The 26,979-nt window shown below is 53.9% G+C and overlaps 1 protein-coding gene across 3 annotated transcripts in view; it reads left to right on the forward strand.

Moving 5' to 3' along the window:
- The window catches only part of ETS1 (ETS proto-oncogene 1, transcription factor), a 45,404-nt gene that overhangs the window by 11,543 nt on the left and 6,882 nt on the right, over positions 1-26,979 (forward strand). Inside the window, exons 2-6 of one of the 3 annotated variants that reach the window (XM_033081852.2) lie at positions 10,540-10,659; positions 11,127-11,327; positions 14,575-14,652; positions 15,681-15,926; positions 20,126-20,386. In XM_033081852.2, the coding sequence (XP_032937743.1) occupies positions 10,540-10,659; positions 11,127-11,327; positions 14,575-14,652; positions 15,681-15,926; positions 20,126-20,386 (906 nt within the window). The remainder of the gene's footprint in view (positions 1-10,539; positions 10,660-11,126; positions 11,328-14,574; positions 14,653-15,680; positions 15,927-20,125; positions 20,387-26,979) is intronic. The other 2 variants (XM_033081853.2, XM_033081854.1) reach the window with 2 other exon arrangements.

Here is a 26,979-nt window from a genome sequence, read left to right on the forward strand (position 1 = left end):
TCCCAGATGGGAAGCCGACCCTCATTCTCCTCTCAGCAATGCCTTGGCTTTCACAGCTTCCAGCCCAGCCAGGAAAAGGCTCCTGTCCTGTTGTGGCTGCTGGGATCATCTGCTGCAGTGCAGAACCTGTCCTGGGCTGGGGGGATGTGCAGTGTGTGGGACACGAGTGGTGCCCGTGGATGTGTCAGGTGGTGGCACCAGCAGAGCCACAGCCCCGAGGAGAACTGGGGAGGTGGGGCTGGCTCAGGTGGCAGAGCAGAAGCAGCACTTCTTCCCTCTGCTGTCCAACTGGTTCTCCCTCCCCTCCCTCCCAGGGAGATGCTGCTGTGCTGGGAGATGCAGCTTGGGAAGGTGCTGTGAGCTGCCCTGGGGTGAGTTTCAGCTGTGAGGGGCTGCTGGGTGTATCTGTGTTTGCTGGGTGTGTTTGAGTGTGTGCTGGTGAGCCCTGCCAGGGACATGCTCAGAGAGGGTCAAGGCACTTGCAAGGACAAATCTTTAGGGCAGTAAATCCAGGGATGCAAAGGAGTCAATCCATAACCACACAGGAAAATTGGAGGCATGTGGATCGTTACCTGCCGTCTCTTGGCAGCTGCCAGCAGAGTTGACTGTTTGCTCTAAAGAGTTATAAATAATTTTGTTGATTAAAATGATTGATTATCCTCAGTCTAATATTATTTAGGCAGAGCAAACAGTGCTGAGATTTACCAGCTGCTCTCTGACCTCCCAACCCTGATCTGTTTGCAGAAAGCCTGTGCAATTATTTGTTTGATTTCAAAGCTAAATATCCTAATCTTCCCTCTCCGCCTTCGGAAAGTGCAGCTGGCACCGGGCTGGTAGGGGAGGGCAGCCCTGGAGCCCTCGTGTGCAGTGACACCTTCCTGGGGACTGCTCACAGGTGAGGACAGGAGAAGCTCTTGGGCTCCTCCTCCTCTGCTCTGCCCGCGCTCCCGAAGCACTCCAGATGTGTGGAAGGAAGGGAAGCTGTCAGAGCCTGGCTGTGGGCACGGCAGCCTCCATCCATCCATCCATCCATCCATCCATCCATCCATCCATCCATCCATCATCCATCATCCATCCATCCATCATCCATCATCCATCCATCCATCCATCCATCCATCCATCCATCCATCCATCCATCCATCCATCCATCCATCCATCCATCCATCCATCCATCCATCCATCCCTCCCTGTGCCAGCCGCGGGGACGCGATGGATGCGCCGCGACTTGCAGCTGCCATTGAGCAATCTCCGCCGTCTGGCTGGCATTGCCCTGCGGGGAAGGGGTGGCCGGGAAGGCTGCGGAGGAGGGGGTGGGACAGGCAGGAATCTGCAGCTGCCGAGCGGTGCAGGGCTCGCCCAGCGCCCGTCGCCCGGGGCAGCGAGCGGAGGTGACCCGGAGCTGCCGAGCCTCCCTCCCTCGTCATCCTCTGATCCTTCCGCATCGCCGCTTTCGTGCTGGCAGCATCCCACGGGGGTGTTCTGGGCTTCAGGAAGCCGCAGGGACATCCCAGGGGACGTTCCACTCGTGAGTGCAGGGACACACGCTCTGCAGGTCCGGCTCTGACAAACGCTCCTGCAGGATGAACGGGAGGCGCTGAGCCGAGCGAGCCTTTGATGTGGCCGGACGTGTCTGGGGGGGTTGAGCATCATCCCAGCCCTGAGCACGGCCACTGTCCTGCCATGTGCTGCCCTCGTGTCTGGCGTGACTCGGCCCTGGCTCGGCCTGGGGGCAGGGGCTGGGGCCAGCACACAGAGGGATCAGTCTGTGCAGGGAAAGCGAGGGAAGGCTGGGGAATTCCTCGGGACAGCCAGATTGGAGGTGTTTGGCTGAGCTCCTCCGTGTCTAATCCCTTCCCAAGGCAAGGATAATTGAGGCGCCTGTCAGGACCCAGCAGCAGGGACAGCTCTGAAGTCCATCTGCCCCAGAAATGGCTCGTGTCCTGCTGATGGGGCAGCACAAATGATGGGCTTTTATCCAATGCATGGAGTCATTGCACATGGATCATCGGGACTGTGGCATGAAAACATCCCAAGCTGTGAGGTCATGTGTGGTTGCTCACAAAGTGTGCTGGCACAGTTTGTTCTTCAGGTGTGCTTGAGCCGCCTGGGAGGGTTGGGATCCTTTGTGAGTGATGAAAGAGCTCAGCTTGAGTGAAGCTTCCTTGGCCCTTCTCCTGCTGCGAGAGGACAGCCCTGCCAAGAGATCTCAGCCTTCCCTTTTCACACTTCCCATCCTGACAGCATCTTCCCCGCACGATGTTCTGCCAATTATCCTCAACCTGGCCTTGCTACATCCCTGCTCTCCCTTGCTGGGAGACTCTGGTGCGTGGCTTGGCAGCCCCAGCCTGCAGCAGCAGCTGGAGGTGTTGGAGCTGAATCCCCTTTGTGTCTCTCCCTATTCCCGGATGATGATGAAGGAGAGGGAGATGAATATCTGCAGAAGAGTCTGAGGGTTTTTTTGGGTGGATGGAGAAATGTTCCGAACTGAACTGCCTGGGGAGTACCTTGGGAGCATCCCACGGGTGCTTCTGCAATCCAGGAAAAATTCATGTCAGGGTTCTGGGACGGGACAAATCATCCAGTCCCATCCCTTCTTCATCAAAGATGCCAGAAATGGCAACATCAGCCGGGGACCTGGAGAGAAGAGCAGAATTCCTGTGTTTAACCTGGCTGGAAGGGAATGTGCACTCTCAGGTGTGGATGACCCGGAGCACCGTGCTCTCCCTGAGTGCTGGAGCAGTGGGATTGCTCTGGACGTGCTCAGGCCGGGCTCCCGCAGCCCTGGGAGCCTCGGGGAGCAGGGCTGGGGCTGGGGCTGCCGGAGAGAGTGAGGAATTCCAGGCGGCTCCTGGTGGCAGGGTGAGCCCCGTGAGCGCCCGGGCTGTGTGCCAGCAGCTCGGGGATATCTGTGCGTGTTTGCTCGGTGCCGGGGCTGGGCAGGGGTTTTTACCTTTTCCCCCAGTGCTATTAAGCAATCCGAGCTGTGCAGGGCTTGCTTGGAAGGAGCATCTCCCGAGGTGGGGCAGGGCACGGGCATGACCTGGGCTGGCTGGTGACACCTGAGCTGATTCCAGCCGGGCTGGGTGTCCATGGGAGGCTGTTCAGGCTCGGGGAGAGCCGCAGGCTGTGCCCGTGCCCGGGATTAGCGCTCTTTAGCGGCGCGGTTAGCGGGGATTAGGGCGATTATCCCGGGACAAGCGCGGCTCGCAGGGCTGGGCCAGCCTGGGAGGGTCCTGCCAGCCCTGCTGAGGAACAGCCCAGCCTGGAAGTAAGGTGCTAATCCTGCCTGCGGAGGGGACACCGCTCCTGGGGTGTTCCACTGGGACAGAGGAGGGAAGGGCTCTAAGGGCCCTGCGAGAAGAGGCTTTTGGGCAGGGGGAGGCTGCTCCTCGCTGTCTCCAGGGTTTAATTAACCTGGACCCTGCCCTCAGGCCATTGGAAAAGGCTGGTGGAAGTTTCAGGTTGTGATGCCGTTAAATTTAAAGGGACTGCAGAGGGCATTTGGAGCTGATTCAGGAGTGGGAGGGTCTCGTGCTGAGCTGCTGGTGCTGCTGGAGCTGCTGGAGCTGGACCACTCCAGCCCTGTAGCATCTCCTCCTAGAACCCTGTGATGGGTTGGACTGGGAGAGACCTTAAAGCTCATCTCATTCCACAGGCACCTTCCCTATCCCATGCTGCTCCAAGCCCTGTCCATCCTGGCCTTGGACACTTCCAGGGCTGGGGCAGCCACAGCTGCTCTGGGCAGCAATGAAGGAATTGTATTGATGACTGATCTTATTTGTGACTTCTTTGGTCGTTCCAATGAGTGCTGTTAAGCCATGCCACATTCCCCAACCTCAGAGGTGGCTGAATCTCCCCAGGGTTTGCTTTGTCCATCTATACTCCTTCCAGCAGCTGAAATGAAGAGGATGGGGTGAGTCCCCAGCTGAGGGAAGCCCCTGAGCTGCTGAAGGAATAGGAGCTGTGGGCCTGGCTCTGCTGAGCTGGGGGAGCTTTCCCATAATCACAGCGAGCATTGACTCAGGGCTGTGGTTTAGCTCAGCTCCAGCCCTGGCCTTTCTCTAGCACTTCATTCCCTCTTCTCTCCCACAAAAGCCAAAGATGGAGCTGCCCACCAGGCTGCTCCCCTGCAAGCTCCTGGGACTCTCAAGGATGCTGCTTTCCCAGGACTGCCATCCAACACCCACATTACAGAGCAGGGAGAGGGAGGGAGGAGAAGGAGCTGGAGCCTGAGCAGGGGCTGTGACTGATGGTGGCTGCAGAATCCTTTCCCTGGGCTGCCAGATTCCCTGAGCCAGACCCAGCCCTCCTCACCTGGGGGCTGCTCTGTGCCCAGTTTTCCCCATGGACACATCTCTCCCAGGCCAAGCCAGGGTGTCCATGGGACACAGGGAACCCCAAAACCTGAGGCTGAGCAAAGCATCCCAACACCTCACCCGCAGCTGAACCTTCCCCTCTGGAACTCCAAGTGCTGAGGGCCCAAACAGGGACAAAATGCTTTTATCTGCCTTTAGGGAGGACAGTGTTCAGGCCAGTTTTGTGGGGGAAGAGCTGGCCCCCATGGCACACCACATCTCCCTAAGAAAACTGCTGAGGGCCGGAAAAAAGCCGGCTTTGTTGGGCTTTCTGCAGCGCTAAGCACTGTGGGCTTTCGGTTTCCTCTCTTGTTTTTCTCTTGAAGCCCAGCTTTCATCTCAGAGTATTTATTTTTCACTGCTTGAAGGAGGAAAAAAAGACTTATTTTTCTTCTCTTTTTTTCTTTCTTTTTAAAGAAATATATTTATTTTAAATTAAAATAGCAAATGTTTGCACCTTTTGTGCCATCCTTGCAGAGGGAAGCAGGGCCGGTCTCTGGCAAGTTGCTGCAGGAAGGGGACCCAAATCTCCCCCTATCTGCTCCCATCTCATCCCCAAACACCTCTTGCTGTGCTTATCCCTGCTCCCCATCCAGATTTCCTTCTGGTGCCTCGTTTGCAGCTTTCTGTCCCACTTTCCCTTTCCCCCCCTGGAATCTCGCTGCCCTTTGGGTCCGAGGAGCCCTAATTGGAACAGGCCGGCTCCTCTCCTGCTTCCTGCGTGGGAGTGAGAGGCAACGCTTGTGAAAACAGTTCAAAAGTGCACACAAATTTTTGCCTAATCCTGCCTAAATAACAGGGGGCTCAGCCAGGGTTGTTTGCCTGGGTGTCCCAGCTCCAGGGCGGGGGGCACCAGGGAAAGGAGAGGGGCTGGGGGTGCCTGGGGGTGCTGGAAACCCGAGCTGGGGACACGGGGACCTGGGGGCTTGGGCTGCCTGGGGAGCGTGGGAAGGGGCTCAGCTCCCAGCCCCCCTCCCCTCAGCCTCCTCTGATCCTGAGAAAGGTTCTGAACCCTCCCAGCTGGGGGACGTTGGGAAATGTGTGCTGCAGCTTCCCCCAGCTCCAGCTCTGCCCTGCTTTGGGTCCTGGGGAAGGCTGGGACAGAGGGGTCAGGGAGATGGGCTGGGGGGGAACCATGGGGGAGAGGGTGGGAGACTGAACCCCTGCCACCCCTGCAGAGCCCCTGGAAACTCCTGCTCCATCTCCATCACCATCCAGCAGTGCAGGGACATCCTGGAGCGTGGGTAGCTCTGGGAGGATGGGATGGGGGCTCTGGTGGGATCTCAGTGCCTCAGGGCTCAAGGATTGAGGTTTCTGAGGGACACAGGCACAGATTCATGGAGCCCTTGGATGCACAGTCCCTGCAAATGATCTTGTTTGAAACCAATGTGCATCTTCCCCTCCAATTTAATAATAGAATCCTGGATTAGTTTGGGTGGGAAGAGACCTTAAAGCCCATCCATACCCACCCCTGCCATGGGTAGGGACCCCTTCCCCTATCCCAGGCTGCTCCAAGCCCTGTCCAGCCTGACCTTGGGCACTGCCAGGGATCCAGGGACAGCCACAGCTGCTCTGGGCACCCTGTGCCAGGGCCTCAGCATCCTCACAGGGAAGAATTTCCTCCTAAAATCTAAATCTAAATCTGAATCTAAATCTAAATCTAAATCTAAATCTAAATCTAAATCTAAATCTAAATCTAAATCTAAATCTAAATCTAAATCTGAATCTAAATCTAAATCTTCTCTGTTTCATTTTAAAGCCTTTCCCTCTTGTCCCCGTGCCTCTGCCAAGCCACACAAAGGTCTGGAATCTCCAGGACATTGTGTGCTCCAGGCCTGGGAAGAGGAGGCTGAGGGGACCTGGGGTTCCTGCCCTTGGTGTCCATCCATCCATCCATCAGGGCAGGACAGGAGGTGCTGTGGGGTCAGGTGGCTCCCTCTGACCCTCCCCACATCCATTTCCAGCAGCTACTGGGTGAAACCCCACACAGGGACACACTGGGGCTCTGATGGAAAAAAAGTGAGTGGCCGAGGGGAGCTTGGAGGAGTCACTGACCCAGAGTGGAAACTTGTCTGAAAAATGACTTTGCTCCCATCCTTCTACTCAGAGCATTTTTTTTCCCTGTTTGCCATTTATTTTCCTTCTGCAATCAGCTGCAAATGGCTTTGGCGTGCAGAGGCGTTCTGTGCATTTGAAGGTCAAAATCCCTAAAGTTTGTAAATCTGAGTCCTTTAAAAAGATCAGATGTGTGGAAATAGTTTATACATGCAGGGCCTGGTGGGAGCAGAGTGGGAATTCGGCTGGGAGATGAACTTGGTGATCTTGTCCTCTTTGCTCCTGGTTTTCTCTCAGGCTCCACGTGCCCCTGGCTGTGGAGAACAGAACCCATCCAGGGCAATGTCAGTGTGTTTTATCCCCTGGTCTCTCTGAAGTCCCACCCCCAGGGATGCCAGGCAGCTGGAGGGAGGTTTGGAGAAGCCATGGAGCCCCCAGATCCCTGTTTGCCTAGGAAAGCTGCAGCCAGATAAAAGCTGTCCCCATGCAAGGCAAATTCTGCATCTCTGCTCTGCAGATGCTGCAGATGCTGCTGACACAATTCTCCAGGGTGACTGCAACTCCTGGCACTGTTTAAAAATCAAGCCATAACTGCCTTGCTGCTCTCCCAGGAGGGAAATCAAAGGCAGCTCTGTCGGCACAGGACAAGGACATGGCATCCATGCAGCCCAGTGCACGTGGCAGCCGTGTCGGGGGCTTTGATGGGCTCGTAAAAACCAGCCAGAAATCCCAGCCTGGCCCCTGCTGCTGAGCTTGCTTTTGGGATTAAAGCCTCGGCATTCCTAAGCTGGGTTTAGGTGCAACAGCTGGGCCTGGTGTTGGCTCCTGCCCCGGCCCCTGCACGCAGCGCTGTGCTCTGTGGGCAGCACTAAAGGAGAGGTTTTATTGGTGCAAGGGTTGATTAAAATCTTGCAAACAGGTTTCAGATGGCACTGAAAGCTGATACCAGGGGCAGCTAAGCCGGGCTTGTTGCTTTTGTTCCTGAAATTCTGCTCAACTCTGACCTTTAGGCATCCCAGGCTGGAGGACATTGCCAGGGCTGGGTTTGCCTCCACGGGAAGGAATTTCCCTGCACCCAGCAAAGTTCATAGAGCCATAGGATATTCCAAGTTGGAAGGGATCCAACTCCTGGCCCTGCACAGAGCTAGGTGAAGCCCACCATGCTCCCTGCACATAAACCACCAGTTTTTAAATAAATACTAAATTACTTAAATAAATTCAGTGCCTCCAAATCAGCAGAGGCAGAATTTAGAGTAAAACCTGTCCATCCACCCCATCTTTCTCAAGCCACCCAGCCAAGCCTTGTCCCCAAATGTGTCTGCAGAGCTGCACACACACGTTTGTTTTCCCTGGGACACTTCTGACCCAACCAAGGCTTCTGCAGGCTCAGGGCATTGGGGCTGCTTTGTCCTCAGCAGAAATTTGAACAAGTGGCTGCGACCTCACAGGAAAAAAACAGGTGATGTTTCAGTCCTAAATCTGCCGAGCACAACACATTTTGCAGAAGCCTTGAAATGCACAGTCGGGTTGATTTGGGTGTTTAAATAGAAACTATCCTCTGGCATGGTTATTTTTTTTTTAATTTGGGAACAGACTGTTTGCTTCCCTGTGACCTCTCCCTGGGAATCACTTTTAAGTCTCTCCTGTTTTGACAGGTTGTTTGTGCAGAGCTCAGCATTCACCTTCCTAAACCGAAATCTTATCCTCCCGCTACTGAAAAATTGATTCGCTGGGTTTGTGCAAAGCCAACCCCATGGATCCTGCATGACCAAACAGCAGGATCAGGGATGGGCCCTTGCAGAGATAAAAATACCATTTTCCACCCTGCTCTTGGTGTCTGGCCTGAGGAGCTCACCTCCACACAGGTTTTCATGGGTGATTCAGTGTTAAAATTGGGGCTAGAGCCGTTTTCTCAGTCTTGCTCTGACTCATCTCCCCAGCGAAGGCAGGAGCTGCTGCTGAGGCAGGGGAGGGAGCAGATTCCTGGGTGGTCCCTGTGACCACAGAGCAGGGAGAGCAGAGCATTCAATGTAACTTGAGGATGAAGGGAAAGGGGCACTGAGCCACTTTCTCCCAGTGTTATCTCAAGCAGCAGATGGGGAAGAGATAGCGATGCTGGCTGCTCATTTTCTGTGCCCTCTCCAGCCAAATCCAGTAAATAATGAAGTGTCATTTGCCAAACAGCCTTTGGATGTGGGATTTGCTTTCGAAGGTCCTGAGCCTGCCACTGTGGAGGCAATCCTGGATTTGTGTGGTGGGCTGAGGGCAGCAGCTGTGTCCTGAGGGACTCCGTGTTGGGAATTCCGCTTTTCCTACCTGAGCCAAGAGTCTGCAAATCATTCCTTGAGAGCCTTGGGGACTTGGCTGGAGGACGTGCAAAGGGAAGGTGGAATTTTTGAATTGGGGTGAGAAGTGGAAGGGGCAGAAGTGGGGACATAGAAGTTGCTCTGCTTGGCTTGGCAGTGGAGCTGCATTGGCAGCACCCAGAGGATGATTTGGGGATGCTTTGCAGCATTGTCACCCTCACTCTGTGCTGCAGAGCTGCATGTGGAGGTTTTTCTATGGAATCACAGCACTGGTTAGGTTGGGAAAGATCATGGGGTCCAACCATTCCCCAGCACTGCCAGGCCAGCACCACCCCATGTCCCCAAGAGCCACATCCACACGTTTTTTAAACATGTCCAGAGGTGGTGGCTCCACCACTGCCCTAGAATTGTATTGCCCCAACCCCCAGATTCCCACTTGGGAAAAAACCCAGTGTTGGGTTGTTTGGCCTTTAAATGATGCCTGGGGAGGAGTTGAGTGGATCAGGAATTCCAGACTGGGAAGCAGCTGGGCTGGCTGTTCCCAGTGGCTGCAGTGCTGCTTCCACCCCTGACTCTGTGCTTTATCAGGAATACACCACACTGCCTGGAACAAGCCCTCAGCAGCATTTTGCAGGTGTAAAGGTTTTTGAAATCAGGAGCTAAATGAACTTGGAGTGATGGAAAACCGCGGTGGCTAAGTTTCCACAAGACACAGAATTCTTTGATTCTCAATGTCTGCGTCCAGATATTCATGAGAACACCAAAGACTTTGCCCATGGTGTCATTTTTCCACTGAGTTTTCATGGAAAATTTCCACTAGGCTACAGAGCTAAACCAGCCTTAGGTGGAAGATTTCCATCTCTGCTGACCAAGTGCAGTTTTTGGGGTGGTGGCTGTTCAAGACTTTCCTTCCCCATCAAAGATGTTTTTCAGGAAAAAGAAAAACCTCTATTCAGATATTTCGCCTCACGTGGTGGCTTTTATTTGTGAGACTCTTTGGTTACAAAGATCCTCCTCCTTCCAAATAAATTAGAAATGAGGATTAAAAAAAGGCAAGGCAGAGGTTTGGTGCTTGTCAGGGTTTTCTCCAGGCCTGGCTCTTGGCTTGGCCCTGCTGTCCCATGGGATGGCTGGCGTTGTCCATGACTCACCCGTGGCTCCGTGCTGTGGATGTGCATGACGTAACTCTGGGCTAATGTGGGATTTTCCAGCTCTTTGTTTCCCTTCCCCCCTCAAGTGGGGATTCTGCTGCTTCTCCATCCTGTCTCAGCCTGCTGGCAGCTCGCTTTTTCATGGAGTCATAGAACCATGGATTGGTTTGGGATGGAAGGGACCTTAAAGCTCGTCCTGCCTTGGGCAGAGGCACCTTCCACTACCCCAGGTTGTTCCAACCTGGCTTTGGACCATTCCAGGGGAGGGGCAGCCACAGATTCTCTGGGCAACCTGTGCCAGGGCCTCATCACCCCCACAGGGAAGAATTTCCTAAGATGAAGAATTTTCTAGGATTCTTTAATTTTCTCCTTGCTTTTCTTTGGAGCTGGGATGACAGAGTGGTAATTCAGGGATGCTTTTCTCGCTCTTTCTTGCTCACCTGGTGTGGGATTGTGCCTTCCTCAGTGCCTGGAGCTGCTGAGCCATTTCCCAGGCTCCAGACACACCTGGAATGCTGAAGCCCAGCAGGCTGATGTCTGGAAAGGCCGTGATATCATCATCCAGTTGCACATTCCAGAAGTGTAGGGACACTATGTGCACCTGGCTAGCATTCCCTGACATCCTTCCCAGTGCTGTGTCCTCATGGCCATGTTTCTCCATGCTTCTTGCAGACATGGAATGTGCAGATGTGCCTTTATTAACGCCCAGCAGCAAAGAAATGATGTCTCAGGCACTGAAAGCCACGTTCAGCGGCTTTGCTAAGGAGCAGCAGCGGCTGGGAATTCCCAAAGGTAAGACATGGCTTCCCAAGAACAACCACAGTACCCACAGGGGTTGTGTCCTTCCAGGCTGCCCAGAATTCTCCCCTGTTGGCTCTGCTCAGGTGGTGTTGCCTTTTGAATACCACCTGAAGCTTCTTGGATGCTTCAGCTGGAAAAACGTGGATAAGTCATCTCCACTAAGCAGAGAAGCAGCAGGGACCCTTTACCAGAGGAGAAACCAAGAAAATTGGAGAAGTGGGTGGGAGAAGGGGGTCAGAGAAGTGAAAGATTTTTAGAAATCCCAAACAGATCCAAATCCTTGGATGAAATATGCCCACATTAAGGCTGACCCAGACTGGGCATGGTGTTCTTCACACCCTGATGCCAGCTTGATCTCCAGGGATGAGGCTGTGCTAGTGCAGGGCAGCTGGAGCATGCTCTGTGTGCTTTTTCCTGGGAAAACTGCCTGTGGGTGCTCACTGCTGGTCCCCCTGCAGACCCCCAGCAGTGGACGGAGACGCACGTGCGGGACTGGGTGATGTGGGCAGTGAACGAGTTCAGCCTGAAGGAAGTGGATTTCCAGAAGTTCTGCATGAATGGAGCTGCCCTCTGTGCCCTGGGCAAGGAGTGCTTCCTGGAGCTGGCACCTGACTTTGTGGGAGATATCCTTTGGGAACATCTGGAGATCCTGCAGAAAGGTGAGTCCTGGAGTCTCCTGGGTGAACAATTCACAGCCAGCCTGGTTTTGGGGCTTTCCATCGAGCAGGAAGTGTTCACCTTGAGCTTTAATCCCAGGAAAAACATCTTCCAAAACCCAGCTTCTCAGCAGGATTCCAAATGGGCATCCCAACAGCAACAGGCAGGCAAATCCTGGCAGTGCCTCAGAGGCAGAGTGTTCGTGCCAGCTGCTTGGCAGGGATCCCCAGTGGGCAGGGACACCCTGCCTGCCTGGAATCCATGGTGGGATTTTCCAAAGCATTTTTCTTCAGCCTATTCAGCTCCTGTTGTGAATTTTACTATTTCCTCCACTGGAACTGGGTACAGGAACACAGCCAAAATCCTACCCGAATTTCCCAGTAGTGATTGGAAGCTGCTTTGCTTTGTTCCATGCCCAAAAAAAGGGTGTTTCATGTCTCCAAAACCAGCATTTCTGGGAGGAGAAGCCATCTGTGCCATTCCCTGCCTGACAGCATCCAAGGGCATTAATTTTCAGTGACTGGGGATGCACACTTTGATTCAGGGAGTTGATTTTCTGTGTCTGGATGCCCAGGAACATTGGGATGGTTTCTGAGAAGCAGATGAGGAGCTGAGAGCCTCTACCTGAGCCACAAGCAGGAGCTGCAGCACACCTGGACTCTTTTTCCAGCTGCTTTCTCTGCAGAGCTATTTGCTTTCCTGGAATGTCCCCTGTGCTGTCCTACTGACCCTGGTGGCAGGAAGGGGAGGGGGAGCCCAGTTATTCCTTCCAGGAAACCATTGACAAATGGATGTTAATTGTCCATTACTAATTTTACTGCTACCTGTGGTTTGCAGTAGGTAAACATGGCCCTTCCCAGGCTCTGGGCAGGCCAGGCTGTTTTCCTGCTCTTGGGCTCTAAATCTGGTCTGTCCTTTTTGTTTTGCATATTTTTCAAGGATTGCTTGGATCAACACCGAGCAGTTTAACCAAACAAAGCCAAACCTTGTGGTCAGCCCAATTTCTCCTTGCAATGAGCCATTGCTTGAACCTTCTCACAGCCCTTCTTCCTTGCTGTCCCTGCCCATGGTTGGGAATAGGTGGTCCTCAAGATCTTTTCCAACCCAACCCATCCTAGGACTCTGTAATTCTGTGCTTTTTGGGCTGTGCCCACTGGAGAGAGTGGGATGTGCTGCAGGTACTGCCTGAGGCACCAGGGCTGGGTTTGCACCTCCTTCCTGCAGATTCTCCACACATGGACATGGAATTGATGCTGTAAATTTATGGCAGAGCAGGAATCATAATTTCAGACAGCAGTGACACATTCAGACACTGCAGTATTGATGGTACAAAGGCCTGGGACAGGGAGGAGTTTTTCAAAGAAGCTGAAAATCTTTGTGCCTGCTGCAACTCTTCTTCTGAAAGGCTGAAAATGAATAAAGCTGAATTTCTGTGTCTTCACTCTGTTGGTGTTGCCCTGGGAGCCAAAAAATCTCCATTCTCTGTTTGGTTTCACTGGTGACTTTGTCACTCTTGCACAGGCAGGGTCCTTGCTCCTCTGGTGGGCTCTGAACACATTTCCAGTGAGGCATTTGGAGAGTAACAAAGAGCTTCCAAGAAATAACCAGCCAGGAAGTTTATGTTCCCTGTAAGTCCTGGGGCTCATCTGCAGCCCTGACCAGAGCTGGGCTGTGCTGCTGTTGTACAGAGCTGTACAGAACAGAGCTGTCCCTGACACGTCTCTGCCCTCACAGCAGGAGCTGGGGGTCTCCCTCTGCACCTGGATGTGATGTGGGAAGAGATCCTGGTGTCTCCAGGCTCAGCTTGTTTCTCCATCTCCCCCACCATCATCACTGGGGTGTTGGTGCTGGGAGTGGTTCTTAACCCTGAAGTGCCTGGCTTTACCTGTGCTCTGGCCGGGGTCGTGCTGGGCCAGGCTGTGACCCTGCTGTCCCCTGAGCTGACACTGTCCCCTGTGAAGACTGCGTGACTCACCTACCACAGCCTGCTCAGGGTTTAAAAACAGCTTATGGGCACCTTTTCCCTGCATGGATTTGGGTATTTTCAGGCTTATTTTTCCATAATTCTTCCTAAAATAACCTCCTCAGTTACCAGCAGTCAGCAGTGCCCTGCACTTGACTCTGAGCACTGCCAAAGGTTCTCCTCTGCTCTGTGGTCACCCCCTGCCCCTTGGCAGACACTGTGGAGAGAGGAACAGAGCATTTCTCATTAGTCCTCTGTGTTTGCACAACCCCTCCTTTTGTTGGGGATTATTTTCCAGCCTGCAGTCCCCAGGGGAGAGGCCAAATTTAGGCTCCTGCAGGCGAACGTGCACTATCTGTGCTCAGCTTCTCCAGGGCCTCAGCAGGAACAAACCCAGCCCAGAGCTGTCCAGGGGCACTGCTGTGGTTAAAGGAAAGAAAATCTCCCATCCCAATATCCCTGCCCAGAATGCCACGCTGGAATAAGCCAGGTGTTCATGGAAAAACTGCTGAGGGTAGGGGCAGGGTGGTTTTTACTTGGGAAAGCAAATTCAGCACAGCCCATGAGGAGCAAAGTGCTTGGAAAAAGTCACGGGAAGCAGGGAATCTGTGCTTTGATGTGCTCCACACTCCTCCCCATAGTTATGCCTATGGGGAGGTGAAATTTGGCATTTTGACCGTATATACATGGAGGAGTCTGTGTCAGGAGTGGGCTCAGGGACAAGAGACAGAGCAGTTTTGAGCATGGAACGTTCTGCCCACTTCAGGTGCTGCACAGGCTGGGAATTCACCCGGATTTGGGGTTAGAGGAGACAGGTTTGGGATGGGTTACCCGCTCCCTGTACACACCTACTGCTGCTCTAAAAATAGGGCTTTTCCAGGAAAACAACTGTCCTTGTGTGGAGAGTTATTCCAGGAGCTCACACATGGAAGTGTGCTCAGCAAGCCCTAGGAGAATGAGAGGTGACAAAGCCTGAGGCAAGCAAGGAAATGATGCAGCTGGGAGTTCAGAGCCTCAAGCTCCAACTGAGAAAGCTGCTGCTGTTTGGGTTGGGTTGGTTTTGTTTAATTCAGCCATACCTATGGCAGGAATTCTCCAAGGACCCCACTTGACCCCGGTTTCTGTGGGATTTCAGCTCTGAATTCATTTCTGCTGCTCAGAACGCCCGGGTTTAACCCAGAGAGGAGATTTTGGGAAGTTCAGGGCTCTCCATTATGTCACAGCAAGTCTTGCACAGCTCGGTGTGCTTTCAGACTGGTGACATTTCCTTCCTTTGCTCTTTGCAGAAGAGGTGAAACCATACCCAGCAAATGGAGTGAACACCACATACCCCGAGTCCCGCTACACCTCAGACTACTTCATTAGTAAGTCTCAATTAGCAGTGTCAATTACCACAATTATCATGCCTGAAAGCACCTTTGAGCAGAGACTTTCCCACACCCCAACAGCACTGCACCATGCAAAGGCTGATGTTGTTTTTTCAAGGGTTTAGGGTTGATTTGTAAGCCCTCTGTACTTTTTGGTGGCTGCCTTGTGTGCCAAGATCTGATTTTTTCAAGCATTGTTTGTGTGAAGCTGTAGCTCAGCAGGCTTTGAAAGCAGCCTCAGCACACCTGAGTATTGGGAATTGTGGAAAAAACTGTTAAAAAAGGGAGGGAATGGGAGGGAGAAGGCTTAATTCTGTATGGCCAGGGAGGAGTATAGCAAGGAAAGGGATGAGTCTCCCCCTGCACTCCTGCACTTCCCATTGCCATTGCTTTGGAGATTTTCTTTAAGGGCCTTGGAAATCTGGGAGATATTTCATGAATCAGCAAAAAGCCTAAGTGATCTGAAGAGGAGAGATTTAGATGAAGTGTGAGGGATAAATCATTCTCTGTGAGGGTGGGGAGGCCCTGCACAGGGTGCCCAGAGAGGCTGTGGACTCTCCATCCCTGGAATTGTCGCAGACCAGGTTGGACAGGGCTTGAAGCAACCTGGGATAGTGGAAGGTGTCCCTGCCATGGCAGGGGTGGGATTGGATGAGCTTTAAGTTCCCTTCCAATCCAAAACCCTCTGGGATTCCATGGTTCTGTGGATTTGGATTCCAGGCTCTGGCACTGGGGAGAGGTGGCTGTGGAAAGGACTCAGCAACGAAGCATTTTTGCCCTGTTGCTCCTTTGCTGAGACTCTGCTCCCCAGGATTTTCCAGCTTTTTCCCCTCTGGCAGCTCCCTTGGGAGAACATTGAGGATGATTGGGGGATGTCTTATTTTGCTAAATTGCTGCATTTTTTAGACCCACCTCTGTAGCTTTTGAACCCCTTACCCAAAGCAATGCCTAAGGGTGGGGCTGGGGGATGCTCTGGTTCCTTGGGGCAGGTTTTGGGCGGGGTTTAACTCATGTTGTGCCCCCAGGTTACGGCATCGAGCACGCGCAGTGCGTGCCCCCCTCCGAGTTCTCCGAGCCCAGCTTCATCACCGAGTCCTACCAGACCCTGCACCCCATCAGCTCGGAGGAGCTGCTGTCCCTCAAGTACGAGAGCGATTATCCCTCGGTGCTGCTGCGGGAGCCGCCGCAGGACTCGCTGCAGACTGACTACTTCTCCATCAAGCAGGAGGTGGTGACGCCGGACAACATGTGCATGGGCCGTGCCAGCCGAGGTAAAGCTGGGCTTAAACCTGGGCCTGGCTTGGATTCCTGCTGTTCTCACCTTCCCTCTCACAGGAGTGACTCTGGGGATGCTGAGGCCACCAGGGAGTTGTGCAGTGCTGCACTGGTTTGAAAGCAAAACCAGTAAGAGACTCCAAGTCAGAAATACAATTTAATAAGAAAAAAAAAATTCATGCAGCACAACAAAAGAAAAACCACTGACAGAATCAGAATATAACCTGATGGTGGTGGTAGCAGTCCAGATGCAGTGCTCTTGTTGAAGTAGTGATCCTGTAGAAAGGTCTAGTAACTCTTGTCCTCTGGAAACCAGTGGAAAAAGGCAGCTTTGGTGTTCTAAATCCCAGTTTTTATCTAGGTAGGAAATGTTTGGCTCCTCCCCCTGGCAGGAGCATCTCCCAATGGGATGATGGAATTTTATCAGTCACGCAGTGGGACTCAGTGGCCCATTAACGGGAGATATCTCCTGGAGGGAGGATGGGTTATGGAAAAGATAAAGAACACTGCCCCACCTGGTGTTAACACATGGCCCATTAGCAGAAGATGTCTCCCACAGAGATAAGAATTCCTGCCCCCCCTGGTTTTTAACAGAGGGTGATAGAATACACACTTTTGGGCACATCTTCACATTGTAACCTCGGACAAGTGCTAACACAGCCCTCTCCCAACACCTGTTGGAGTCCCTGGTGGCTTTGAGCCCTCCCTGCCCTTCTCTCCAGGGAAAACTCGAGGCAGGTCTTTATTTCTTCTCCTCTGCTGCCTATTTGAACCTCACCTGCAGAAACAGGTTTCTGATGCTGTGCTTTCATGTGAAACCTGAGTGAAATTGAACTGAGCTTTCATGTTGTCAGGGAGAACAAACTGCTGGGTGCTTGTAGAAATCCCATTTTTCAGGTGCCTTGGTGAAGCCTCACAAATTCTTCACAAGTTTTCATCAGGAATTGCTGTTCAAGGCTCTGAAGAGTTTTGCACTCTGGGATCCAAAGTCTTTATCCATTATGTCCAGAGATTTGATGGCTGCTTGTTTGAAATATTCTGCTGTAGCCAATTCCTGAGCTTTGTTATGTCAGGGGCTGAGGCAGCAGCAGAGCTAAGGACCCCCCACACCCCCAAATACTCATCTCCAGAGAGTTATAGGTACATGATTCCTGTTTGAGGTGGGATTTAAACCCCTGAACACTCTGGAGGATCTGAGCCCAAATACCTTCCCAATTAATGTTATGAGATTGGCAACACGTGGGGCCCACGTGTCTGACTGCTTTGTGATCACATCAGTGGTGCCAGGCTGGCCATGTGGCTCTGTGTCTGTTCAAAGCAACAGGTTTAATTCACAGAGCTCAAAGTCCCTCACAAGTGGGATCATTATCTCTGGATTCCAGGTAGGGAACCTGAGGAACAGGGAAAAGATTGACCTGCCTGAATGGAATCCAGGGGTCTCTGGGCCAGAATTCATTACAGTGACGTGTTGCTGTGAGCCAGGTTTGATGTTTGTGTGTTAAACTCATTTATGCAGAGAGCTGAGGATGAGCTGCCTTCCAGGCAAGCCAGAGCTGCTTTCCAGGGCTGCACTGCACGTGCAGCTAATTTGAACTTTCTCACTCTTTTCCCAAGCTGAGAGAGCTAATTATAGGGAAATTGTTATTTGTGTTATTGCCTCTCCTTCTGAGAGAGATGAGCCAGAAGGGCAACAGGGTTTTAATTTTGGGTAAACTTCTCTTTTTGGGGTTGTTTATCTGCCTGATTTCAGCAGTGCCTTTCCCTTTTCTTGGCCTTTTCTTTAAGATAGGTGATTTCATCATTCTCACAGTGCAATGGCTCAGGAAGGCTTTTGCAACTGTACCTCAAGCCTGTTCTCAGTGGCAAACCTAAAAATGCTTTCAGGGGAGGGAAGAGAGAGCCCTGGGTGCTGCTGTTAGCAAAGACTTGAACACTGCAAGAGGCTGTGCTCACACCAGGGCTGCAGTTCAGCCATGGAAGGGCCTCTGGGGGACACAAATCCTCCCAGGGGCAGGGGGAAGCCTTAATATAAAGCAGAGCCCAGTTAATTTATATTTATGTCCCTCTTTACCTTGCACTGTCTTACAAGGTTAGTCTGACACAAAGTCAAGCCCTTCAGCATCACCTCAGGGTGAAGGCTTCCAGCCAGTCACCTTCTGTGGGGCCTTTAGCAGGAAATTTTGGGGTCCCAGGGGAGTTGTTTCTCTCTGCCCTGTCAGTGAGGGCAGCTGGTTGAGAAGTGGAGCTGCCAAACTCATTTAAGCTTCTCCTGAGTAAGAGCAGGGCGTGATTGTTCCAGCTAGGTGGAATTTAGGTGAATTTTCAATGGATTGACACAAATCACATCTCTGTCAGATTTTAATTCCTTTTCTAAATGAGCATGTGCTGCAAAGCTGCTCAGGGAATTGGTTATGCCAATTAATGTACACACATAGAGCAGCGTTGTGCTCCCTTTAGCAGGATTCAGGGAAGGATTGGACTGTGAAATCCTCAAAAAACTAAAAGAAAATAGAAAAGAGTTTGAAACAGGGCTGTCCCAGCAGAATGAAGCCAATGGATCCCAGCTCCCAACGATTCCAGACCAGCAATCAGGGCAGGGCTTGCAGTAGTTGAGTCTTTTCACAGCAAGTGCTTTTCAAACTACAACACAACAAATATTTGGGGGCGTGTGCCAGCACCCTTCCATGTTCCCATCCCCTGGGATTTGCTCTCTGGGCCCAGGCTGTGGGTAGCTCTGCCAATGGAAATTTCTCCAGGAGCTCTTGCACAATCCCAGCAGCTGTTTTTAGCTGGGTTTGGGAAATTAGTGAACTTGAATGATCCTGTTACGCTCGTAGCTTGTCAGGAAAGATGTTGAGCAATCGGCAGAGCAGGGAGATCAGAGGCAGCAATTTCAGTTTGTTCCTCGGGTCCTTTTTTAGCTCTGTTTCAGTACAGAGGCTGCATGGGCTGGCTCTGGGGGGTGTAAATCAGCACTGCTGAGGATCTGGCCTCTCGTGTTCTGGCTTCAACTAAAAATACTCCAGAGAGTGACTTTGACACAAACCAGCTGTGCTCACCTTCCCCGAGCTGGAAAAAGCTGTTGGAGCTCTCAGCCATTGGCTCTGCTCCTCCAGCAAACCTGCTGCTGGTTAGGGACTTGGGGCTGGCTGGAACAGATGGCAGCAAAAGGCTGCTGTGTAGTTTGGGAAGAAACATCAAAATTGAAGGAGCTGGGTGTGCCTGAGCAGGGTTTGAATAGGGCTGGTAGATGTAATGGGGGATTTATTGGGGACTTCCAATATCCTTCAGCAGCAAGAAAATCACAGAAATCAAAGATCATAGCAAGGTTTGACTTGGGAGGGACCTTAAAGTTGGTTCCATCCCCTGCCATGAGCAGGGACACCTCCCACTGTCCCAGGTTGCTCCAAGGCCCTTCCAACCTGCCCTTGGACACTCCCAGGGCCTCACCATCCTCTGAAGAAAGAGTCCTGGCATGCCCATGTTTGGGCTCCTGTGCTCAGCATGGGGTATCTAAAGTGACTTATGTCTCTGACATTCCTTTTGGAAATGAGGGAGCATTTCCAGTCAGCCCCAGGTACCAGTCTTGGGTAGAGAGACCAGATTTGGGCCTTTCCCCTCTATTTTTCTCTCTGCCTTGTTCTTCTGCCTCAAGTTTTCCAGGGCTCAGCCCTACTGTGAATGGCAAAGGTAAAAGGATTGGAGATCTGGGCTGTGCTTACTTTGGAGCTGGGATGTAAAGGAACAGTATCAGATGCCTGTGCATGCACAGTGAACAGGTGAAACACCCTGAGCTGGCCAGGTGAAACACCCTGAGCTGGCCAGGTGTAACACCCTGAGCTGGCCAGGTGTAACACCCTGTGCTGGCCAGGTGAAACACCCTGAGCTGGCCAGGTAAATCACCCTGAGCTGGCAGGTGTAACACCCTGAGCTGGCCAGGTGTAACACCCTGTGCTGGCCAGGTGTAACACCCTGAGCTGGCAGGTGAAACACCCTGAGCTGGCCAGGTGAAACACCCTGAGCTGGCAGGTGAAACACCCTGAGCTGGCCAGGTGAAACACCCTGAGCTGGCCAGGTAAAGCACCCTGTGCTGGCCAGGTGTAACACCCTGTGCTGGCCAGGTGAAACACCCTGAGCTGGCAGGTGAAACACCCTGAGCTGGCCAGGCCCCTCTCACCTGCTGTGCCTCCCCCAGGTAAGCTGGGAGGCCAGGACTCCTTCGAGAGCATAGAGAGCTACGACAGCTGTGACCGCCTGACGCAGTCCTGGAGCAGCCAGTCCTCCTTCCAGAGCCTGCAGCGTGTCCCCTCCTACGACAGCTTCGACTCTGAGGACTACCCTGCCACCCTGCCCAGCCACAAGCCCAAGGGCACCTTCAAGGACTATGTGAGGGACCGGGCCGACATGAACAAGGACAAGCCTGTCATTCCTGCTGCTGCCCTGGCTGGTTACACAGGTAGGGCACGATCCTGGGGAACCCCTCTGTGCCCCCAGCACCTCGGGCAGCACCTCCCCAACCCCGGGGCAGAGCCTCTGGGCTGCCCCAGCTGGGTGTGGCTGGTGCAGGGGTGTGAGGGAGGGTTTTGGAGTGGCCTTTGAGTGTGGCTATCCCACACCTGGCACACCTCATGGGGGATGTGGCAGCTGGCTGGGCACAGGGCACTCAGTGCCTTGCTATCCATTAGCCCCTGGCTGGCTATGGCAGGAGCTGGGTCTGGTTTGGTTCCAGGGCTGCAGAGCCCCCAGCCCCCTGTGCTGCTGACTGGTGGCCTCTTGGCTGTGGTTTCCCCCTGGGGCAGGGGCAGCCTCATCTCCAGCACTGCTGTGTGTGGTGGGGATGGATCCTCTCCCCTCTGGCACAGAGGGAGCCCCACTGTGATGCACACCTTGGTGTGAGGCAGGGATGGAGCGCTGCCAGAGCCATCCCAAACATTTTCCATTCCCTATGCTGGGAGAGATGAGAAGGTGATAGGCCACGGAAACTCTGGCTCTTGATGACAGCCCTTCAGCAATCTGGCATCTCCAAGGAGAGAAACTTGGTGGGATGGGACTTCCAGCTAAAGCTGAGCTAATCCTTTCCAACCCTTCTGTGCCATGGCTTTTCCCTGTGCTCTGAGGAAAACTCTGGGGCAGCCTCCTGCCAGCTCCCCTGGCTCTGCACATTCAGATCTGTCCTGCCCCAGCTGGGAGCAGCTGGTGGAAAGAGTTTGTGCCGATAAAGATCATCACCAACTTCAGAGCAGATCCTGAGGTGCGGCTGTCCCTGGGCGTCCTCCCACGCACGGCTCATCTCGGGGCTGACACCGAGCCCTTGTGAGGGTGGGGAGAGGTGCAGCAGGGAGGAAAGGTGGGGAGATAATTTTAGGAGTGTAAAAAAGGAAGTGGCTTGTTGCTACAGCTTTAGTTAGAAAGAGAGCTCAGCCCTGCCTGCTGAATGAGACTCTACCAAGTCCATACAAAATATGAGTGTGCTCTGTGTTCCTGAATGGACTGGGGCTTGGGGATGTGCTGGGGAGGGAGAGGAGAGACTGTGACTCGGGGCTCATTCTCTGCTGTGCCATGGAAATCGATGTTCCTGAGAAAAGAGACCACTGAGCACAAGTTGCTCTTTTTATTCCTATTTTTGTTCCTATTTTCTCCTGACAATGCCTTTCACTGCAGCACCTGGAAGTGCTTTGGGTGTGCAGGAGCCTTTATTTGAGCAGCTGGGGAAACTGAGGCACCGAGGTGCTGGCAAAATCAGGAGCATTCTTTTCCAGGCTGGATATTTCCCACCACGTTTGCTGTAGCTCATGGAAAAGAGTGCAGAACCACCCCCAGAGAGAGGCGAGGAGCTGAAGTCAGCGGCTGGGCCCGGTTTTTATATTTAATATTCCTGTTTTTCCAAGGAATATTAGCACCCCAAAGGCTGTCCTTGGAGCCGTGCCTTCGGGAAGGGGAGACTTGGGTTCGTGCAATGCCAGAGCACAATTCCAATTGCTTTGCTCTGTGTAACATTTTCCCTCGCCTCATTTCCAGCCCGTCTTGGAGCTGGGAAGAGAATCCCTTGGCCCAGGCGCTTTGGTGGGATCAATAAGTGGCAGTGCCTGACTTTTTATTTATTTTTTCATTGCTTCACTTCAGAAGCTTTAAATGTGGAGAGGAAAATGTGGAATCACTGGGAAATGCTCGAGCTGGAGCTCTGTTTGCCTGTTCCATAGGATGCTGAGCATTATTCAGTGCTCAAGCCACCAGAGCCAGCTTTTGCCATTGGGAAATGTCCCTGGACAGGTGATCCTGGCAGGCAGTGACTCCAGAGATGTCCTGTGAGCCATTTGACAGGCCCCAGACCTTCAGCATTGGGTCTTCCAAGCAATGGGAGCCAGAGCTGGGTCACTGTGAGAGCAGGTCCTGGGCAGAGTGAGTAGAACGTGTTGGGTTTGAAACTGCAGGAGGACTGAGCACTCTCCACTCTCTGAGTTTGTGTCAGTTTAAAAAACCCCACTGAGAAGTGCTGGAGGTCTGGCCTGGGCCAGGTGAACTCGGAGTGGGGACTCAGGAAGAGCTCAAGACTTTTTGTGCTTTGCTTTCTTTACTCTTACTTTACACAGAGGAGGAAGTGCTGTCTGGCAGCCAGAGCAGAGAACTCCGAGTCTGGGCTCTGCCTGTGGCTCTGCTGAGGAGGTGGAGCCTCCCAAGGAGCAGAGCAGGGCTCTGCCAGCCCAGAAGCCCAAAACAACAAGAACTTGGGGTTCAATTACCAACTTGAGGATGCACCCACCTGTGCATCCCACCCTCCTGTGCTGGCCGTGCTGGACCTGGCAGGGTGAAGAGAGACATCACATCCCTCATCCCCAGAGCTTTCTGTGCTGACTTTAAGGACCTGACAGCCTTGTTCAGGTTCTGTTAGCAGGCCCTGTTTCTGTGGTGCCAGGGAGGTGGCCCCAGCACATCTCTGATGGTATCTGCCCCAGAGGCGCGTTTTGGGGTGAGAAGGTGCATTTTGGCGGAAGCTCCGTTTGCGTTTGATGTGTTCTTCACCCAGCTCTGAGCGGCCTTTCAGAGCTGCCTTATCTGCCCCCACATCTTGACCTATTTTAACAAGTTGCCATGGCTGCTCACAGAGAGGTTGATGCAATTTTCTTATCTTTTTTTTGAAGGAGGAATGTAATTGCTCGGGAGTTGGTGAACTTCTGTTTCCATTGCTGCAGAGAGGGCCAGCCCAGGACCCCTGGAGCTCACTCAAAGTTTGGCCAGCTTGAATTTGACCTGAGGGAACAGCTGGAGCTGTGTCAGGAGAGGTTTAAGTTGGAGATCAGGAAAAGGGTCATCCCCCAGAGGGTGCTGGGCACTGCCCAGGCTCCCCAGGGAATGGGCACAGCCCCGAGGCTGCCAGAGCTCCAGGAGAGTTTGGACAGCGCTCCAGGGATGCTCAGGGTGGGATTTGGGGGTGTCTGTGCAGGGACAGGAGCGGGACTGGACGATCCTGGTGGATCTCCAGCTGAGGAGATTCTCTGATTCTGAGATTCCACACCAAGCCATGAAATCCAAGCAACGGGTGGCTCAGGATGTGTGTTCACTGCTAAACCTCACACTGGCCCAGCTGAGCTCAGTCTAAGCTCCCTGGTTCAGCAGCAGAGCCGTGTTTGGTGTGAGTGGGCAGAAATCCCTCCAATGTTTGAGCTCAGCTCTGCCTTCACATCCCCTGGGGCTGTAGCTGGATCCTGCAGTTCCTGATGGTTCCCATGGCCAGCAGCATCCTGCAGGAGCCGTGGCACCATGTGGATAAACTCAGCTGGATGTGCCTGTGCTGGAGTGTGCAGCCTGTGCACAGGAGGCTCAGACCTTGTTGGCTTGCCGTGGCTGTTCAGCACTGAGCTGGTTTTGGGTTCCCTTGAGCAGCAGTGTGGTTTGGCAGCCAGGTTCTGGGGTTTGTTTGCTCTGTGGCGGGCAGGACTGACACCCCGGGGCTTTCCATGCACAGTGTCAGTGCTGCCATGGCCCAGAGCTGCTGCTCCACATCACTGAGCTCACAGCAGGGCCATCCCCTCGTGTTCCAGAGGGGAGGGGAGGGGAGAGGGATGGCAGAGGTGAGGTGAGTGCACAGCAAGCCCTGATCCCACTGATGCAAGGCTGGGGTTGTTTGGGTGCTGCTGAACCCTTCAAAGCCAGTCCCAGCACTGAAAGATTTAATGTCCCTTCCAACTGATGCCACCCATGACCTGAGTGTCCCTCTGTTATCCTGCTGGGCATTAGGAATTCGAGAGGCAGTGCAGGAGCAGCCTCCTCCACAGATGTTATCCCACCCGCAGCGCTCTCTCCACCGAGCTGGACCTGCCCAGGCCAGGCCTCGCTGTGCCCCTCGCTATCAGCACCCCCAGGGCTGTGCCATGGGGCCCAGATGTGCCTCTCAGCCCCTGTGCAGTGTGTCAGCTGGCTGTGCTGCACAGCCTGGAGCCGCCCCAGCCTCTGAGCGATGTTATCTGTGACCCAGCAGTGAAAGCACAGCTGCTGTTTTGCAAGAAAGTCAAGGCGGTGCCAAGGAAAGTGGGTCTCTTTCGGGACAGCTCAGGTGCTGCTGCCCCTCCCCCTGGTGCTGTGCTGTTGCTCTGAAGCCTCCACAGGCGAGATCCCCCCATGCTGTGGTCATCAGCACCCAAAAATCTGCCAGCAGCTGCCTTCTGTCCCGTTCCCTGCTGCACTCCAGCGTTCTGGGGTCCTTGCCTTCCCCAGCATCCTCCCTGTGCTGCTGGAGCAGAGTCTGTGTGGGCATCTGCAGCCAGGGCACGGCACTTTGGGACTGCAGGCACCCCCTTCCTGTGCACAGCAGCACAGCAGCTCCTCTGGCCCTGCTGGGATGCAGGGATGCTGTTTGCTGGGATGCAGGGATGCTGTTATGATCCTGCTCCTCCGGGTGACCCCAGCAGCTCCTGCCCACTGGTGCCTCAGGCAGGGCCCAAAGGGCTCAGTGCCCTGCTGGTCTCCCCAGGGTGGGGCTGGCACTGGTTCAGTGGCTCCTGCCCCACCTGCCAGACGTGCTAACGAGAGCAAACCAGCCCCATGCACCACTGCCCAACCGTGGCAGGGCTCAGCTCTCCCCAGGGCTCCTCCAGCCGGGCCAGGTGATGGGCGGGCAGCAGCTCTGCCAGTGTCTGTTCACACACCCAGCTGCTGTTGCTCAGCAGCTCGTGGCCTGCAGGACCACCTTTGGGGGGATGTGGAGCTCACAAAACCCCTGGAGCTTTGCCAGGTGCCTCTGCAGTCAGCCCCTGAGCTGAGGCCCAGGGTGGGATTCTTGGGGCTGTCCCATGCACTGATCTGTGTGGGTCTCTTCCCACTCTTGAGATTCTGAGACTGATTCTCTCAGTCCTGCCAACACCCCCTTCCTGAGAGCAGAGGAGCTGCAGCACAGGAGCAGCTCTGGCCTGGAGTGGCCCCTGGCTGCTCTCCTCTGTAATCATGGCCATGCTGTTCCCTAAGGAAGGGATTCCTGGCTCCTTTCCTGCTTTTTCACACCTGGCCTTTGGAGCTGCCTCCATCCAAGCTCCAGCACTGTGCAGTGTCTGATGCCTGCACCAGCCTGGGCTGGGGAGGAGCTGTGGGAGCTGGTCTGACAAGGGAGTGATGGGGACCAGCACTCCCAACCCTCTGGGGGATTTGGGGACCCTGGTGCCATCGAATGGGGTGGGCAGGGTCGGTGAGTGAGGCAGGGGCTGTTTTGGAGACGTTGCCAGGGCCGATTGTTTTGTGGGGTTGGAACCACAAACCGCAGAGTGCCAGGCAAAGGTGCCCCACTGGGGGGTTGGTAGGTGAGGCTTTTTTGTCTTCTTGTCTTGTTTGAACCAAGGGAAACAAAACAGAGGCCGTTGGGAGGGGTGGGTGTGTAAAACCATCCCGAGAGAGATGACAGGGCTGGGGTTGTGCCCTCCCCGAGCAGTGCCACTGTCACCACAGCCCCATCCAGCAGGGTTTGGTGTCCCAGGGGCTGGGAAGGAGGTGAGGGACCTGTGCTGACCAAGGAAGGTGGCACCAAATCCTTCGCTCTGGGGACACCATGAGGGCTTGGTGCTGAGGAAGCCCTACTCAGGCAGCAGTTCCCAGTTCCCACAGTTCCGACTCAAGAGGAATATTTTCCCCCTGACGCCGCAGCATTCCTGTGGAGTGACAGTCCCTGCTGAAGGACCCTGTTCAGTGCCACCAAGGCCAGACAGGGCCCCTATTGTGGGTGCTATTTTTAGCAGCCCCGTGGGTGCAGGAGGTCGTGGCAGGGTGGGAGGACACCCCCACCCCTCTGAGTTCTCCCCTTGTCTTTTGTGGAGCTGCCCCCAGTTCCCCAGCCAGGGCTGGGTCTGCTCTGGGAAGCCCCTGGATGTGTGTGGAGGGAGCAGTGTCATAAAAGCTGCCTTGTGCCCCTCTACCTCACACTTAGAGCTGCATCCCAACCCAGGCTGTGGGAACAGGTGGTTGTTTTGGATAACCAAGGCAGCAGATCCCGTGTGGGATGCACTGCTGGCATTGGGACAGCCTGGCTGTGTGTGCTTGAACCGTGCAGTGATCCCAGCCTGGCATCCTGGTGGGGATTTCCATGGGCTGGGATGAGGGGAAGGGTTGGAGCAGAAGGGATGGAAAATGGGCACTGCTCCCAGCTCCTGTGGATGAGGAGGTTTGGGGTGCAGGGACAAGCCTGGGAGCTTCCTGCTCACCCTGTGACATTGAGGGGAGTGGCACTGATGCATGAACCACCTTTAAATCCCATGTGGGAAGATATTCCCTGCTCTTTGCTGGCTGCAGAGTGGCTCATTTGTGAAGATCCCCCTTCCAGCACTAATTACAGCTGCAGCAGATGATGCCCTGACCTCCAGCACTGCTCCCTGCTCTGTTCTCCTCCCTGCCAGTGCTGATTTGGGACACAGGCCTGGGCATGTGCTGGGGTTTGGCTCCTGCCACCTCGCTGCCATCTCAGAGCAGTGCCACATCTGCCAGGCTCGGCTGCCTCCCCCTCGGGCAGGGAGGGGGAGTTTGCAGGAGCTGGGACATGCCTGGAGCCCTGCATAAACACATTCCTCACAT

Source organism: Catharus ustulatus, chromosome 28 (genome assembly GCF_009819885.2).
Source record: "Catharus ustulatus isolate bCatUst1 chromosome 28, bCatUst1.pri.v2, whole genome shotgun sequence".
NCBI classification, from domain to species: Eukaryota; Metazoa; Chordata; class Aves; order Passeriformes; family Turdidae; genus Catharus; species Catharus ustulatus.